The sequence below is a fragment of the Rhinopithecus bieti genome, unplaced genomic scaffold (genome assembly GCF_001698545.2).
Source record: "Rhinopithecus bieti isolate Rb0 unplaced genomic scaffold, ASM169854v2 scaffold_74573, whole genome shotgun sequence".
NCBI classification, from domain to species: Eukaryota; Metazoa; Chordata; class Mammalia; order Primates; family Cercopithecidae; genus Rhinopithecus; species Rhinopithecus bieti.
This window is the reverse complement of record NW_016828021.1, coordinates 934,516-949,636: the sequence shown is the minus strand read 5'-3', so window position 1 is coordinate 949,636 and position 15,121 is coordinate 934,516. Positions and strand designations below refer to the sequence as shown.

Genomic DNA, 15,121 nt, shown 5'->3' with positions numbered 1-15,121 from the left:
CCCTGGGCCGAGAGCCCCGCCCCCTGCCAAAAAAAAAAAAAAAAAAAAATACAAAAATTAGCCAGGCATGGTGGCCCGTGCCTATAGTCCCAGCTACTCAGGAGGCTGAGGTGGAAGAATAATTTGAACCTGGGAGATGGAGGTTGCTGTGAGCTGAGACCATGCCACTGCACTCCAGCCTGGACAACAGAACAAGACTCTGTCAAAACAAAAGGCAAAATTAACTATGGTTATAGAAATCAGAAAAGTTGTATGCATAGGGTGAGGAGTGGCATTAATTGAAAAGATATTTACTGAGGGGATCGATGAGACTAATTTCTGGGATAATAAAGCGTTCTATATCTTGATAGTGAGTGAGGATCACATGGGTCAATACATTTCTCAAAACCAATCAAATTATTCACTTGTTTTCAGTTTACTGTATTAAAAATTATTATCATTCTCTTTTTAAAAAATGGCATATTGCTCTCTGAACAGCCTGCAGTTTCATTGAGAGATCAAATAATAAACATTGTAATTTTACTCTTCATTATAATAAGTATTATGATATAGGTAAGCACAGAATTTCAAGATGAGCATCATGTAACCTCACTATACATTTATCAAATATGTTTCACTTTCCTTCCGTGGCACATATTCCAGTCTCTTGGACACTGAGGTTATGATTAGTATGATACATGACCAATGGAATGTGTGCAGAAGTGATATTTTCTCTATCAAATCTGGCCATAAACCCTAAGTTCATTCCTATATGTTTTGTCTTCTGTTTCTGTGGTGGACTTGAGAATCAGATGTTGATGACGAGAACCAAATGAAGTGAGCCTGGATCCCTTGAATGACTGTGTGGAACAGTGCTCCTCTGCCCTTTTCCTTCTATACTGAAATGAGATGTGGGCAAAAAACAATCATGTATTACAGTAAACCACTGGAAAGAAGGAAACAAGAAAGGAGGGAAGGAAGGAAAAAAAAAGATGGAAGGAAGGAAAGAGAGAAAGAGAAAAAAAGAAGAGAGGAAAAGGAAGGAAGTTGGAGAGAAGGAAGAAGAGGGAGTCAGAGAGTGAGAAAGGAATCCATCGTTCTTCTGCCAGGGACTTAGACTGGAGATAAATAAACTGTGGGAGGCAGTAAAGCCATTAAAAAGATGGTCCACTGGTTCAGTAGGCTGAGAACAAATGATCACAAAGAATGAAACCTATTGAATACCATCATCACGTGATGCCCCTAAAGAATAAACAGAAGGAATCAAGAATCAGGTTTTTAAGATTTTACTTTATTTTCAAAGTCAAATTATTGCTTGCAAAGTAATACTGTTCTTAATTAATGCTTCTAGTATGATGATTCTAAAACGCTTTCAGAATATTGACAAAATTAAGAAGACAAGATGTATTTATTTGGGTCACAAGCAGTAGGGTCCAAAGAGGATATTACTGCATTATATATATATGGAATATGTTTGCATGTCTCACAATGTTTGACATGGTTTTGCAATCAAAAGAGTATATTTTAGCAGAGTTCAAGTGAATTACCCAAGTGAACAAGCTAGATATGATTGGGGTAGGGGTTAATTTTACATCTCTCGTAGCAATTCTCTCCAGATTTTGCATGATTGTTTTCTTTTTATCCTGTGATCTCTGACACCTAGCCACATTACATAATTATAATGGCATCCCCCTACAACTAGGAAAACCTTATACATTACCCTGGTGTCTTTCTGAGTCAGTCTAGCATGCTCTATTTTTTTTTTTTTTTCCTGTAAGATATTACCAAATATATGGTTTTTAACTAGCAATGCTAACATAACTGGTTTTTGTGCATCCACAAATAACAAGAGCCTATGAAATGTAAATAGATGAGAATTTGGAAATACACATTTATATTCATTTACTTAAGCACATGTATTGACCACTGAACACTATGGTCATCAGATACACAGGAACCAAAGAGCTGTGGTCTGAAACCTCACAGCTTACTTACATACTTCTGAATCAGTCAGGGAGTTAATCAAAAACTTAATGAAGTCATCACAATTGAGTGAAGAGAAAAAGAAACAAAGGATGCTCTTGATACAGGCAAACTCCCAAATTGGGGCTTAGCCAGGAGAGTTACTGGCTTCATACAGGAAAGCATTCAAGAGTGAGCTGACAGAGTAAAGTGCGAGCAAAGCAAGTTTATTAGAGGAACAGAGTAGGGAAAAATGACTGCTCCATAGACAGAGCAGGACATATGCAGAGTAGCACTTGTAGATTGCTGGCTAGCTATATTTATAGCTACTCCTTAATTACATGCTATAAGGGCCAGGTAATTCATGAATTTTCTAGAAAAGGAGTGGGGACTTCCCGGAACCAAGGATTCCTCTCTTTTTATACCATGTAAGGTAATTTCCTGGCATTGTCATGGCATTTGTAAACTGTCATGGTGCTGGTAGGAGTGCCTTTTAGTGTGCTAATGAATTATAATTGGCGGATAATGAACAGTGAGGACAACTAGAGGTTGCTTTCTTTGCCATCTTGGTTTTAGCTGGTTTATTTACTGCATTTGAAACAGGACTTTTCCCTTTTCCCCCTCACAGGGTGTGTGATAGGGCTGTGGCTCACTTCTTCAGTGATACCCTGCTCAAACCAACCCGTAGTGGGAGCATGCAGAGGGGCAGGTCATGGAGCCTCAAACCCGTAGTGGGAGCATGCAGATGGGCAGGTCATGGAACTCCAACCCCTTGGCGATATCTAGGGTTTAGTGTTTACAGCTCCTGAAGCCCCAGTGGGTGTGTGTGTTACCTTGTTCTCTTTTAGTTTTGCCATATGCAGGTGGCTTGTGTTAATCAGCTCAATTAGACCCCCTGCCTTATTGCAAAGACAGAGGGCTTTCTGTATCCTGGGTTCTTGCCTTGGTGTACCAGAAAAATCAGATCACACGTGGACTTGGAGAATGGGTATAAGGTTTTATTGAGTGGGGGCAGGTGTCAGCGAGGTGGATGGCAAGGTCAGAAGAGGGATGGAGTGGGAACGTGGTCTTCCCCTGGATCTGTGCCACCCAGCTACCGGACTCTCCTCCAACTGCCCTCGGTCGAATTCCAGTGTGCTCTTCCACTCCTCTGCTCCTCTCGATGTCCAGACACTTGTGTCTGTGTCCGCTATAGGGTCTCGGGGTTTTTATAGGCACAGGATGAGGGGTGTGCCGGCCGGAGTGGTCTTGGAAAATGCAACATTTGAGCGCAAAAACAGGAATGCCTGTCTGCACTTAGTTCCCTGGGCACAGGCCTGAGGGTGGAGCCCTCGCCAAGGACCCTGCCCTTCTGTATCCAGCACTTCTCTGCCCCCCTCCCATATCGCATTCTGTTTTGACTAGATCCTGCTTTGATCAGTAGAGTCCTGACTGGTACTCAGAAAAATAGTCCTGCTGATCTCCTACTATGAGGCACCCTATGGAACGAGGGGATTGAGGGGTGGTGAGGCGAGGTCCCTCCTGTCAGGAAGTGCTGTCTGAGCTGATTCCTACAGGATGTGGGAGGCCAGCCAGATAAAACTGATGAGCAGAGACTCCAGGGGAAGAGGCCAAATTGGAAGGGTAACAGGTGCAGTATTTTGTGAAGTTCCTTCGTATCTTCCTGCCTCAGCAGGGAATATAGCTAGTCCTGGAAACTCACATCAAGGCCGCAAAATGGAAAATCTATTTCAACATTTTGGTATAAGTTGTTAGCATGGGAAAAATAAAATCTAAAATCTTTCAAGAAATAAAATTTCAATTAAAGGGACGTGATTATCATGATCACAAGTTTAGTACATTAACGTAAAGAATAGTCAATATGTGTTTCAATGCCACAAAGTCATTTTATGTTTTAAGCAAATAAGATCTCTCACTTTAGGAAATATTCAAGTCATTCTTGTTGTTTCCCTCACATAATTTGCCACCTGTAAGACCTGTTGTCAGTACGCGAAAAGCTCTTCCTAGATTTACTTACACAATAGCTAATTGTTTTAGGCACTTTTTTTAGTCTTAAGGAAAACCTTTACTTGAAGATGTGGAGTCTCATTCATTCGCTATAGGAGCTTGTGATCTTTTATGTTAGGTCTCCTAAAAAATGAGGTTTTAGTTAGGAATAAATATATTTTATTCTCATCAGAATAATTTTTGTTACACTTCAAACCCATAATAGTACATTTGAGGAAAAAATGTTAGTTCATGCATCAAACATAGCATACCTCTAATACTTTATATAGTCTCCTCCAGTTTGGTAAATTATATGCTCCAAGTGATTACAAAATACTTTTCTAAAGTTTACTGGTTCTTAAATGTCAACTGGCTGGAACGTCTTAGCCTTGTGCATCCTATCTAACTTGCAAGAAAGATTTAATTTCAAAGCCTCTTAGTCCATGGGCTGGCAAACTGTAGCCCATGGGAGAAATCTTGTCACGCCTGTTCTTTTAAAGTTTGTGAACTGTGAATAATTTTTGCATTTCACAAGTGTATTTTAAAAAACAGAATAATAATATGGGACAGAGGGGCATGTGACCTGCAAAGCCTAAAATATTTACTGTCTGGTACTTTGCAGAAATGCTTTGCTTCACTACCTCTTAGACCATCTGTAATACTGTTTTAGCTGGAAAAAATAGTGCACCTAGTGGAAAATATTCAGTTATTGAAACTTCAGTCATGTTTACTCTAAAATTAACATTGTGGATGACTTACAATATGTTTTTAAAAAGTTCTAAATTTTGGTATGTAGTTGCACAATTTATAAGACAAGAACTCTAAAAGTAGAACCATAGGTTTAGCGTTTTATTATATTGATTTTAGCTTTCCTTAACATCAAGCTTTGTGAGATACATATATGCTATCTTAATTATAATAATAAACCCTATTCTAAGCATGTATACAAATCACTGCCTCTAAGAGACATTTAATAGCAAGAACATGAAATTCACAATTTGTTGTATATGGATTTTTTTTTTTTTTTTTTTTTTTTTTTTTTTTTTTTTTTTTTTTTTTGAGACGGAGTCTCGCTCTGTAGCCAAGGCTGGAGTGCAGTGGCCGGATATCAGCTCACTGCAAGCTCAGCCTCCCGGGCTCCCGCCATTCTCCTGCCTCAGCCTCCCGAGTAGCTGGGACTACAGGCGCCGCCACCTCGCCCAGCTAGTGTTTTTGTATTTTTTTTAGTAGAGATGGGGTTTCACCGGGTTAGCCAGGATGGTCTCGATCTCCTGACCTCGTGATCCGCCCGTCTGGGCCTCCCAAAGTGCTGGGATTACAGGCTTGAGCCACCGCGCCCGGCCGGCCGTATATGGATTTTTTATTATTTAAATGATAAATTTGGCTGGCATTTTTTATGTATCTTCAAAGCACTTGTTGCATACTATTTGTCTAAATGAAAGTTTAATTATAAAGTATATTGTTCTATGCATATTGTTCTGTGCAAAAAAGATTCAACTTTGCTTTAAGTTTTTAATTTCTGAAAGTTTTTAATTTCTGATGCAGGTTTCAAGTCTTAAAGATTTTATAAAAACTCAGCTGTATATCTTCTTTTTCACTTTCACACCTATATGAAAAACTATAAATGATTTTTTAAAAGAGTCAAATGATATGAAAAAAAGCTTCTTTTCATGACCTATGACAGTTTATTCTTTACTTTAGCATTTACTAAATAAGATGCCCCCTAGCTGACAAATTCTTCTTTCCTTTTAGGAAACAGTGTCATTCAAACTTTTAAATTACTTGTATTAAAACTGCAGAGGAGTTTGGGTGCTGATAATCACAAAAGAAGCTTGATTTAGGTAAATGTATGAGAAAACATAGTATTGATTTTGTAAAAATTTGTTGAAATAAAAAATAGAGGCCGGGCGCAGTGGCTTAGGCCTGTAATGCCAGCATTGTGGGAGGCCGAGGCGGGCGGATCACGAGGTCAGGAAATCGAGACCATCCTGGCTAACACGGTGAAACCCCGTCTCTACTAAAAAAATACAAAAAACTAGCCGGGCGGGGTGGCGGGCGCCTGTAGTCCTGGCTACTCGGGAGGCTGAGGCAGGAGAATGGCGTGAACCCGGGAGGCGGAGCTTGCAGTGAGCCGAGCTCGCGCCACTGCACTCCAGCCTGGATGAGAACCAGATTCCGTCTCAAAAAAAAGAAAAAAAGAAAAAAAAATAGAGAAGTAAAATATGAAAACATGATGTACTAATAAATAGGCCAGAAATCAAATGTACATCAAAAAAGTGATATAAAAATTATCCATCAGAATTTGATATTCAAATATATAATAATAAATACCAAAAATAAAATATATTGCATATAAATGGGAAGATATTTATTTCTGGTTGACAATTTGACTCTCAAATGAAGAGAGTGGAAGAACTTGTTACTTTGTCCCGAGTTTGTCTTTACTAGGTATTCGGCAATTTTTTTTTTCTTTTTTTTTTTTTTTTTTTTTGAGATGGAGTCTCACTCTGTTGCCCAAGCTGGAGTGCAGTGGCACGATCTTGGCTGACTGAAACCTCCACCTCCCAGGTTCAAATGATTCTCCTGCCTCAGCCTCCTGAGTAGCTGGGATTACAGGTGCCCGCCACCACACCTGGCTAATTTTTTGTATTTTTAGCGGAGACGGGGTTTCACCATGTTGTCCAACTTCTCTGAGTCTGTTTCCTGATTTGAAAAAATAGCATCCCTGACAAACAATAGAGTATACTAGAACCCTTTAAATAATAGATTTATAAATGTTAGACTTTTTATTAAATCAATGGCTACACCTCCTTTTATGTTTCCTACCTTACCAAATACTGATATTTATGGAGACATTTCACATATATTTACACCTTTGTATTCAAGACAATCGACGGTTCACGCCTATGGCATTCTTTTGAAATGTTTAAAGTTTCAGTTAGGAAAACGTCTTAAATCTCAACATGCTTGGATAAAGGAAGTGGAAAAATCACAGTCTATTGGTGGACACCTATAGTCCTAGCTACTCAGGAGGCTAAGGAGAGAGGATCGTTTGATCACAGGAATTCAAGGGTTGCAGTTAGCTCTGACTGTGCCACTGTACTCTAGCCTGGGTGATAGAGCGAGACCCTGTCTCTTAAAAAAAAACATAATCATAAAAATAATAATAGAAGTACAAACTATTGATGTAGAGAATCCTGAAGAAAATATATAGCATGCATTTTTCCATAAGTAAAGCAAAGGTAAACCTTAGGTAAAACGCTGTTATCCTAAACCTCAAATGTCTACAACATCTTTTAATTTTGCTGGTGAAATCTCAAACCTCAAATGTCTACAACATCTTTTAATTTTGCTGGTGAAATCTCAAATGCAGTATTTCTAAATTTTCACTAATTATCTTCCCCTTCAAATATTGTTGTATTAGTCAATGTTATTTCAGTTGCTCAGCAACAAACAAATAAGGAAACAGATCAAATAATCCAAAGACCTTAGCAAGCTCTGGATTTAGATTCTCAAATGATGTCATCGCAGATGCGCTTACTTTGTCTTTCTCTGACTTTCACTCAAAATGGCCAACAGAAGCTCAGTGGGAAGAGCACCTCCTTTCCTAGAGTTTTGTTTGTTTTCTTCTGACTCGCCGTGCATTGGGGATCCCAAGGTGTGGTAGGTGTCCTGCTGCTCTTCCACACCACTGTTCCAAATCTCCCCTCCCTAAACAACCTCTGAAGCACTTCTGACCATATTATTTCAACTATCATTTTGTGTTTTATATTATGCCATTGTCTTCTCCTATCTTCCTAGGAATTTCTCTTTTCTCAGAGAGGGGGATTTTAGTGCCCTCAGTGTTAAAAATTATAAGATGTATAACTTTTTTGCTTAAAACTCCCCAATAGATTGACTTCCAGCACACATACATGAAATCTGGAGCGTGATCACAATGTACAGGCCCTCCTTGTTCTGTTCTTGACCTCTCCATATTCTCCCGTGTTCATTCCTTCTCCACATTCTTCCAACAACACTGACATCCTTGCTGCCCCCACCAACAGGCACAGTATTCTCGTGCCATTTGCCTTTCTGGCCTTTGCATATACTATATATGTAATTGTATAATTATGATTTACATATAAAACATATATAACAATATGTACTTATTACATATAACATAGTGTCAGTGTTATATATGTATGTATACATATATATGTGTGTGTATGTGTGAGATATATATATATATATATATATATATATTATATATAAAGGTTATGGTGTGTACATGTGAAGGTTTGTTACACAGGTAAACTCTCATGTCACAGGGGTTTGTTGTATGGATTATTTCATCACCCAGGTATTAAGCCCAGTACCCAATAGTTATCCTTTCTGCTCATCTCCCTCCTTCTACCCTCCACTCTCCAGGAGACCCCAGTGTCTGTTGTTTCCTTCTTTGTTTATTAGTTCTCATCATTTAGCTCCCACTTATAAGTGAGAACATGTGGCATTTGGTTTTCTGCATTCTTTTGCTAAGGATAATAGACTCCAGCTCCATCTCAATCTTTTTTATTGCTGCATAATTTTCCACGATGTATATATAGCACATTTTCTTTCTCCAATCTGCATTGATTCTATGTCTTTGCTTTTGTGGATAGTGCTACAATGAACATTTGCATGCATGTGTCTTCATGGTAGAATGATTTATATTCCTCTGAGTATATTCCCAATAATGGGATTGCTGGGTCAAATGGTAGTTTTTCCTTTAGCTCTTTGAGGAATCGTCATACTGCTTTCCACAATGGTTGAACTAATTTCCATGCTCACCAACAGTGTGTAACTATTTCCTTTTCTCCAAAACCTAAATGTAAAACCCAAAATTATAAAAACTCTGGAAGACAACCTAGGCGATACCATCCTGGACATAGGAATGGGCAAAGATTTCATGCCAAAGACATGAAAAGCAATCATAACAAAGCAAAAATTGACAAATGGGGTCTAATTAAACTTAAGAGCTTCTGCACAGCAAAAGAAGCTATCAACAGAGTATAACAGACAACCTACAGAAATGGGAAAAAATATTTGCAAACTTTGCACCTGACAAAGGTCTAATATCCAGCATCGATAAGGAACTTAAACAAATTTACAAGAGTAAAACAACCCCACTGAAAAGTGGGCAAAGGATATGAACAGACACTTTTCAAAAGTGGCCAAAAAGCCTATGAAAAATAAGCTCACTATGTAGTTTAATAATATAAATGCCATGAAAACTGCAACTCTGTCTACATTGTTGATTTGAACAATATCTGCTACGTAGAAGACTCTCAAATATCCCCTGAGTGAATGAATGGTGAATGAATAAATACATAAGTAAATGTATGAATGAAACATTTTAGCAGAAGGGCTAAAACTGAGTCTCACTGAGTTACGTGCCCACTCCTGGTGGTAAGGAGTAATGTCTGCCTCTCTAGCATCATATGGATTAAGAGTGAATTTTTTTTTCTTTTTTTTTTTTTTTTTGAGACAGGGTCTGGCTCTGTCACCCAGGCTGGAGTACAGTGGCATGATTTCAACTCACTGAAACCTCTGCCTCCTGGGTTCAAGTGATTCTCCTGCCTCAGCCTTCCAAGCAGCTGGGATTACAGGTGTGCATAACCACACCTGACTATTTTTTGTATTTTTAGTAGAGATCAGGTTTCAGCATGTTGGCCAGGCTGGGCTTGAACTCCTGACCTCAAGTGATCAGCCCACCTTGATCTCCCAAAGTGCTGGGATTACAAGTGTGAGCCACTGCACCCAGGCAAGAGTAGAATATTAAGCGTGAACTTTTTAAAGAAAATCCAGATACTATTACTCAAAGAGAAGAGGTTGCTGAGCAGTCAAGCAATAAATGTTGATCATATCATTCCCTCTCTTCCCTTTTCTGTCACCAACGCCTGCACGCTAATATCTTGGAATAGGTTGGTTATATCTTCTACTCCCTTCTTTCAAGATGTTAATAATTCTTCGTTTGGAATATCAGATCTGCCTTTTATTTGTTTATTGCCCATGCCACCACATTGGTGTTCACCTTCAATTGCTTGTTGCTAATCTTCTTGCTCCCAGTATGTTTTCCCATTACCCTGGATCTCATCAATATGACTTTTATTGTTATTTCTTGAAACAACAACAACAACAGCAACAATGTATGCTATATTATTTTGTCGCTAATCAGACAGAACCTGTTAAAACATTTATGATGTTTTTCAACATAAATCCTTTCTCCCAGTCAGACTTGTGTCTTTATTCCTAGTCCTGGTTGTCTAGTCCTGAACACCCTTGGTTCATGTTTCCTGAGAATCTACAATCTTAGTTCAAAAATTCGTTTTATAAATTAGCTCATCAAATCTTTTTGTGAGACATACAGGGCAAAGGAAAAGTATTTTTTTTTTTAAGTCTTAGTGAAGTTACCCATATGGAGCAAAATTTCAGCGTAACTATCCCTGGACTCTGAGTCTTATACCCTAGGTCTGAAATCCTCCTTTATGCCAACCTATTCTTCAATATATCCTATGCCCTTTCTCTCTTGTCTTTCAAACACCACTCTGTCCTTCTGTGTAGCTGAGCTCTAACTCTGTAGAATTTGCCTGATTACATAGCCTCACAGAATTCCAAATAGAGGTAAAATTACTAGTTACATCATGTACTTCCATAGTTCCTTTTAATGCTGCATTTTGCAATATCTTTTCAGATTTTATTTTAGGCCTCATAAGATTGCACATGTCTTAGAGACAGTGTTTCAGGAGAGTTTTTTTGTTGTTTTTCTGAGTATTGACATAAAACCTAGCAACATGCTAAGCATATAGTTAATTTTCTTTTCTTTTCTTTTTTTTTTTTTTTTTTTTTGAGACGGAGTCTCGCTCTGTTGCCCAAACTGGAGTGCAGTGGCCGGATCTAAGCTCACTGCAAGCTCCGCCTTTCGGGTTCACGCCATTCTCCTGCCTCAGCTTCCCGAATAGCTGCGACTATAGGCGCCCGCCACCTCATGCGGCTAGTTTTTTGTATTTTTTAGTAGAGACGGGGTTTCACCGGGTTAGCCAGGATGGTCTCGATCTCCTGACCTTGTGATCCGCCCGTCTCGGCCTCCCAAAGTGGTGGGATTACAGGCTTGAGCCACCGCGCCCGACCATATAGTTAATTTTCAAGTTAAAATTGTTTGGTGGCTTTTGTTGAGTATTATTTAAGTTCATGAATTTTGGATTAACCCCTATCCAATTGTTGATTTAATTCAAGTGATTTTGGTCAAGGATTCTAATTGTTCTTGCATTTGAAGTCAGAGAACCCAATAGAGATCTTACAATACAGCCATGGTTTAATTTAATACTTGGTTAGATTTTTAGATTCTCTGTAAAACTAAGAGCTGGTTAGAAAAGTTCCTACAAAGAAAATGTCTTTTTAGAAAGTTTTTTTTCTAATGAAATTGTGTCAGCAGGATGCAATGAGGATGCTCTATTAAATGTTAAAATGCAAGACCTACTGCTCAAATAGTTTTGCTTTGTGGATTACAGAAGGGTATGGCTATTTTTAAAAGGCAGTGGTAGTATGCAACTCATTTGAGAAAACCAAGAGCGCAGCAGGAATCATCACTAAAGAACATTCCAATTTTTAAAACATGTAATTGTCCATGTCATAGACTAAATATTATCCATTATGTGGATTGCTGGTACCATCTAAAGGTTATATAAAATTGTTTAAATGCAGGGGAAATCTTTCAATATACTTCTCATAATTACTAGGCCTTACATTACACATTTTGTATTTCAGAGCGCAAGAATTTGACAGGGGAATGAGGGTTAGGTGACAGATCTTCTACTACAAACTTACATTTGTGATGCTTGGATGAACTGAAGCCAGTGCTTTCAATTCCGAAGCTACTCTGTATTTTCTTTTTTAAATTAAAAACGTCTCTCGCTCTTTACTTTTTATTAGTAGCCTAACTTTAAAACATCATTATTAAAGAAAATTTTTTAAAAGACCAAACTTCTGTTTTAGATAGAAGCAAATTCAGTCCTTAGGCAAAGAAGACAACATACTAACAATGTAATATAATGCCTGTGTTGCATCTTTTTCATGATTTAAAAAATATTTTTTAAAATTTCTATTTGATATTATTTTAAGATAATATTAAATCTAAAAGAGAATGGGCCTCTAGAAGATAAGGCTAAAATCTCAAGTGTGATCTATAAAGGCGGACCTTTAGAATGCACTATTTATATGATTTTAAGATAATTTAAATAAAACCCTAAAAGAATATCTTCTAAAAAATAATGCTAAAGGCCTCAACTTATGCTATTTATAGGGACATTTGAAAATGTTATATATGAAGCCTGAAACTGCTTAATGTATTAAATTTAGTGCAAACTTTCACTTTATTTGAATTACTACATCCTCTAAAATATAATAGTTTCTTTCTTTAAATCTTCCCTGAATTATAACTTTATACTGACATTTTCTTTTTCATTAGATGGGTTTCTTCTGAGTACTTAGTCTACGGTTTCACACATCCCTGAATATCCCATATTATCTTGCTCTAACTTATGAAATAGATAGTTTGTAAATCTTTGTTGAATGATTTTTATGTATGCCTCCCAAAAAAATCCATTTGTTCTCCTCTGGGGGGTGGCGGGGGGAAAGACAATGTGAACTTTCAATATCAGATGAAATTCATGGATAATTATTCTTTTGACAGAATCTTCTATAATGAGAAAAATTGAATTAACATGTTTCTGATCCATTGAACAAATTCTCTAAATGTGTCTACTCCAATAAAAGGTAGAAAACCCTGACCTCTTCACAACGTGTTCGGTTGTTCTTCTTTATCTCACTAATGTTGAAATGTTATCTTTAAATTTCTAATGATTTTATGGGAGAAAATGTGGAGGAGAATTTTAGAAAGCAAGACATATGGTTAGATTCTATAAAAATCATTTATTGTATAAATTAAATGCAAAATATTAGAACTCATTTAAATGTGTATGGAACACAACAGCCGGGGGGGCATTTAGTCTTTCATTCTTTCAACATATATTTACACGGATGAAAGGAACTATAGAAAATCTGATCTGTTTTCCGTTTAAAACTGGACTTATTTTCAAATTAAAAGTAAGGAAGCAGCCGTCTTCAAATTATTTATGGTGTAAGAAATTGCAAGCCCTACCATTGGATGAGATTTGTGTTTATTCTAGCAGAGAACATGATTGTTTCTAAAGTGTTTTCCCAATTTTAAAATACCATTTCCTTTTAGGCATTTCCTGGAAATGTTAACTCTGATGGTGTGGTCCGGCATGAATTACAGCATCCTATTATCGCCCGCTATGTACGCATAGTGCCTCTGGATTGGAATGGAGAAGGTCGCATTGGACTCAGAATTGAAGTTTATGGCTGTTCTTACTGTGAGTATCATGTTGTTTAAATTTGTGGCAGGTTTTATCTTTATTTAAATAGTAAGCTGGTTTTTTAAAAATTATTTCACATTACTTGCTTTCTCTGACAATAAACTACCTTCTCATTTACATATGTGTGTATCTATGCATAGATACCTACATATATATAAAAAATAAAAGGTTGTTTCCCTATTTGTATGTTATAAGTGTGTATTATAGACACACACAGAGACTAACAGACATGTCACTATATCTTAATTATACTTTAGGTTGAAGATTTGGAAACTTTTTTGTTCGATAGATTAAATAACAAAGCTTATTAATAAAATTGTCTTGTCTTATGAAATATTTAAAAAGGGGAAAGCTATATTGTTATCCATGTGTTTGGGTCTTTATGATGGGTTTTGAAAACATTTCGAAGAACTTCCTTCCAGTTCACTAAGTGTCTCTCTTCAGTTATGCGTATTCTTATACTAAAGCCAGCCACTGGGTTTTAAAGTCAATGACGTTTTCTCTACCAAATTTAATTTATTTTTTCAAATCGATTTTGTCATCTAAAGAGGTTAGTTTCCCTTAAACATATTTTAAATCTCTCTTGTTATTTCTTCAATACATTATGCTTATATCTAAGGATTCCAACATATGAATTTGGGGGATTATAATTCTTCTGTCTATTGTTTCTGCTAGTTTTTGCAAATGGTAGTTGTTTTCTCCTACTCTCCTACCTCCCACTTTTTCTTCTTATCCCCTTTGCCTGTCTGTCCTTTTTATCCTTATCCTTATGCTTATCCATATTCTTTACTGCGACCTCAATTTCTTTAAAATTTTATCTGTGGAAATTTGTTTGGGCCAAGGCTGATGGTGAATTCTTCTTGAGAGGATATATCTTTGCTTATTTGCTTCTGTGAAGGCGATACCAACACAGAACTGCTTTCAAGATTATCTCTAGTCGTGGTTGTTGTTTCTTTGTGAGACTGCTAGGCAGTATACATTTAATCTATGAACACATGATTTGCAAACATTGGCTTCAAAATATGAATTCCCTAGTAAAATATACTTTCCTCATTCCCGGAAATTTTTCTTCCTGCTGTTACAATTGCCTGGGGGAACAAAGAGGCTGGGTATCAACCAGGAGGGGATTGGTTCCTCTGTGTTTTGCAAAAAGTCTCTTATTAGCCCGTTTCCTGCTCATTCCTATAAACCCACAAAAATGAGTTCACACTAAGCAGAAAATTTCAAATGCCTCCGTTGGACAAGCTTTCTAAAACACACTAGATACTTAGTATTTTATATAAAAGAATATAAGAAGTTTTCGCCTCTATATAAAGTTAGTAACAGAAATTGGTCAAAATATCAGCTATAATAGTGCCCAAATACCGTCTCATTAATTCATAGGCAATAGTGTTATGTGCAAACTACAAAAAAGCGGTTATGGAGGTCATTTAACAATTCTCAAAAACTGTTTATTTGGTTACCATTTTATTGTAGCAGATAAAATTAGTAGAGAGACAAAAGATTTAGTTCTTCAGGAGAATGTAGCTCTTTAGAAGGAAAATTTAGCATTTCTGGAGAGGCCCAAAAAGAGGTCTAACATAAATTAGAATCCTTGGTCATATGTGGTCTAGTCATTCATGAACAGAGTGTCATGTTCACACATAGTCTTGCTCTCAGCGTAGCATCATGACGGGAAGGCCAGAACCAAATGTGATATAATTGTGACCAGCACAAATTTTGTTAAGAACCATGTTTAGCTTTTAGTAAATAAATACAGACACACACACACACATATA

General features: G+C 37.2%; 1 protein-coding gene across 1 annotated transcript in view; it reads left to right on the top strand.

The window, feature by feature from the left end:
• LOC108523542 (contactin-associated protein-like 2) overlaps positions 1-15,121 on the top strand; it is a 1,139,721-nt gene that overhangs the window by 233,519 nt on the left and 891,081 nt on the right. Inside the window, exon 3 of the mRNA XM_017864187.1 lies at positions 13,193-13,340. Coding sequence (XP_017719676.1) covers positions 13,193-13,340 — 148 coding nt within the window. The remainder of the gene's footprint in view (positions 1-13,192; positions 13,341-15,121) is intronic.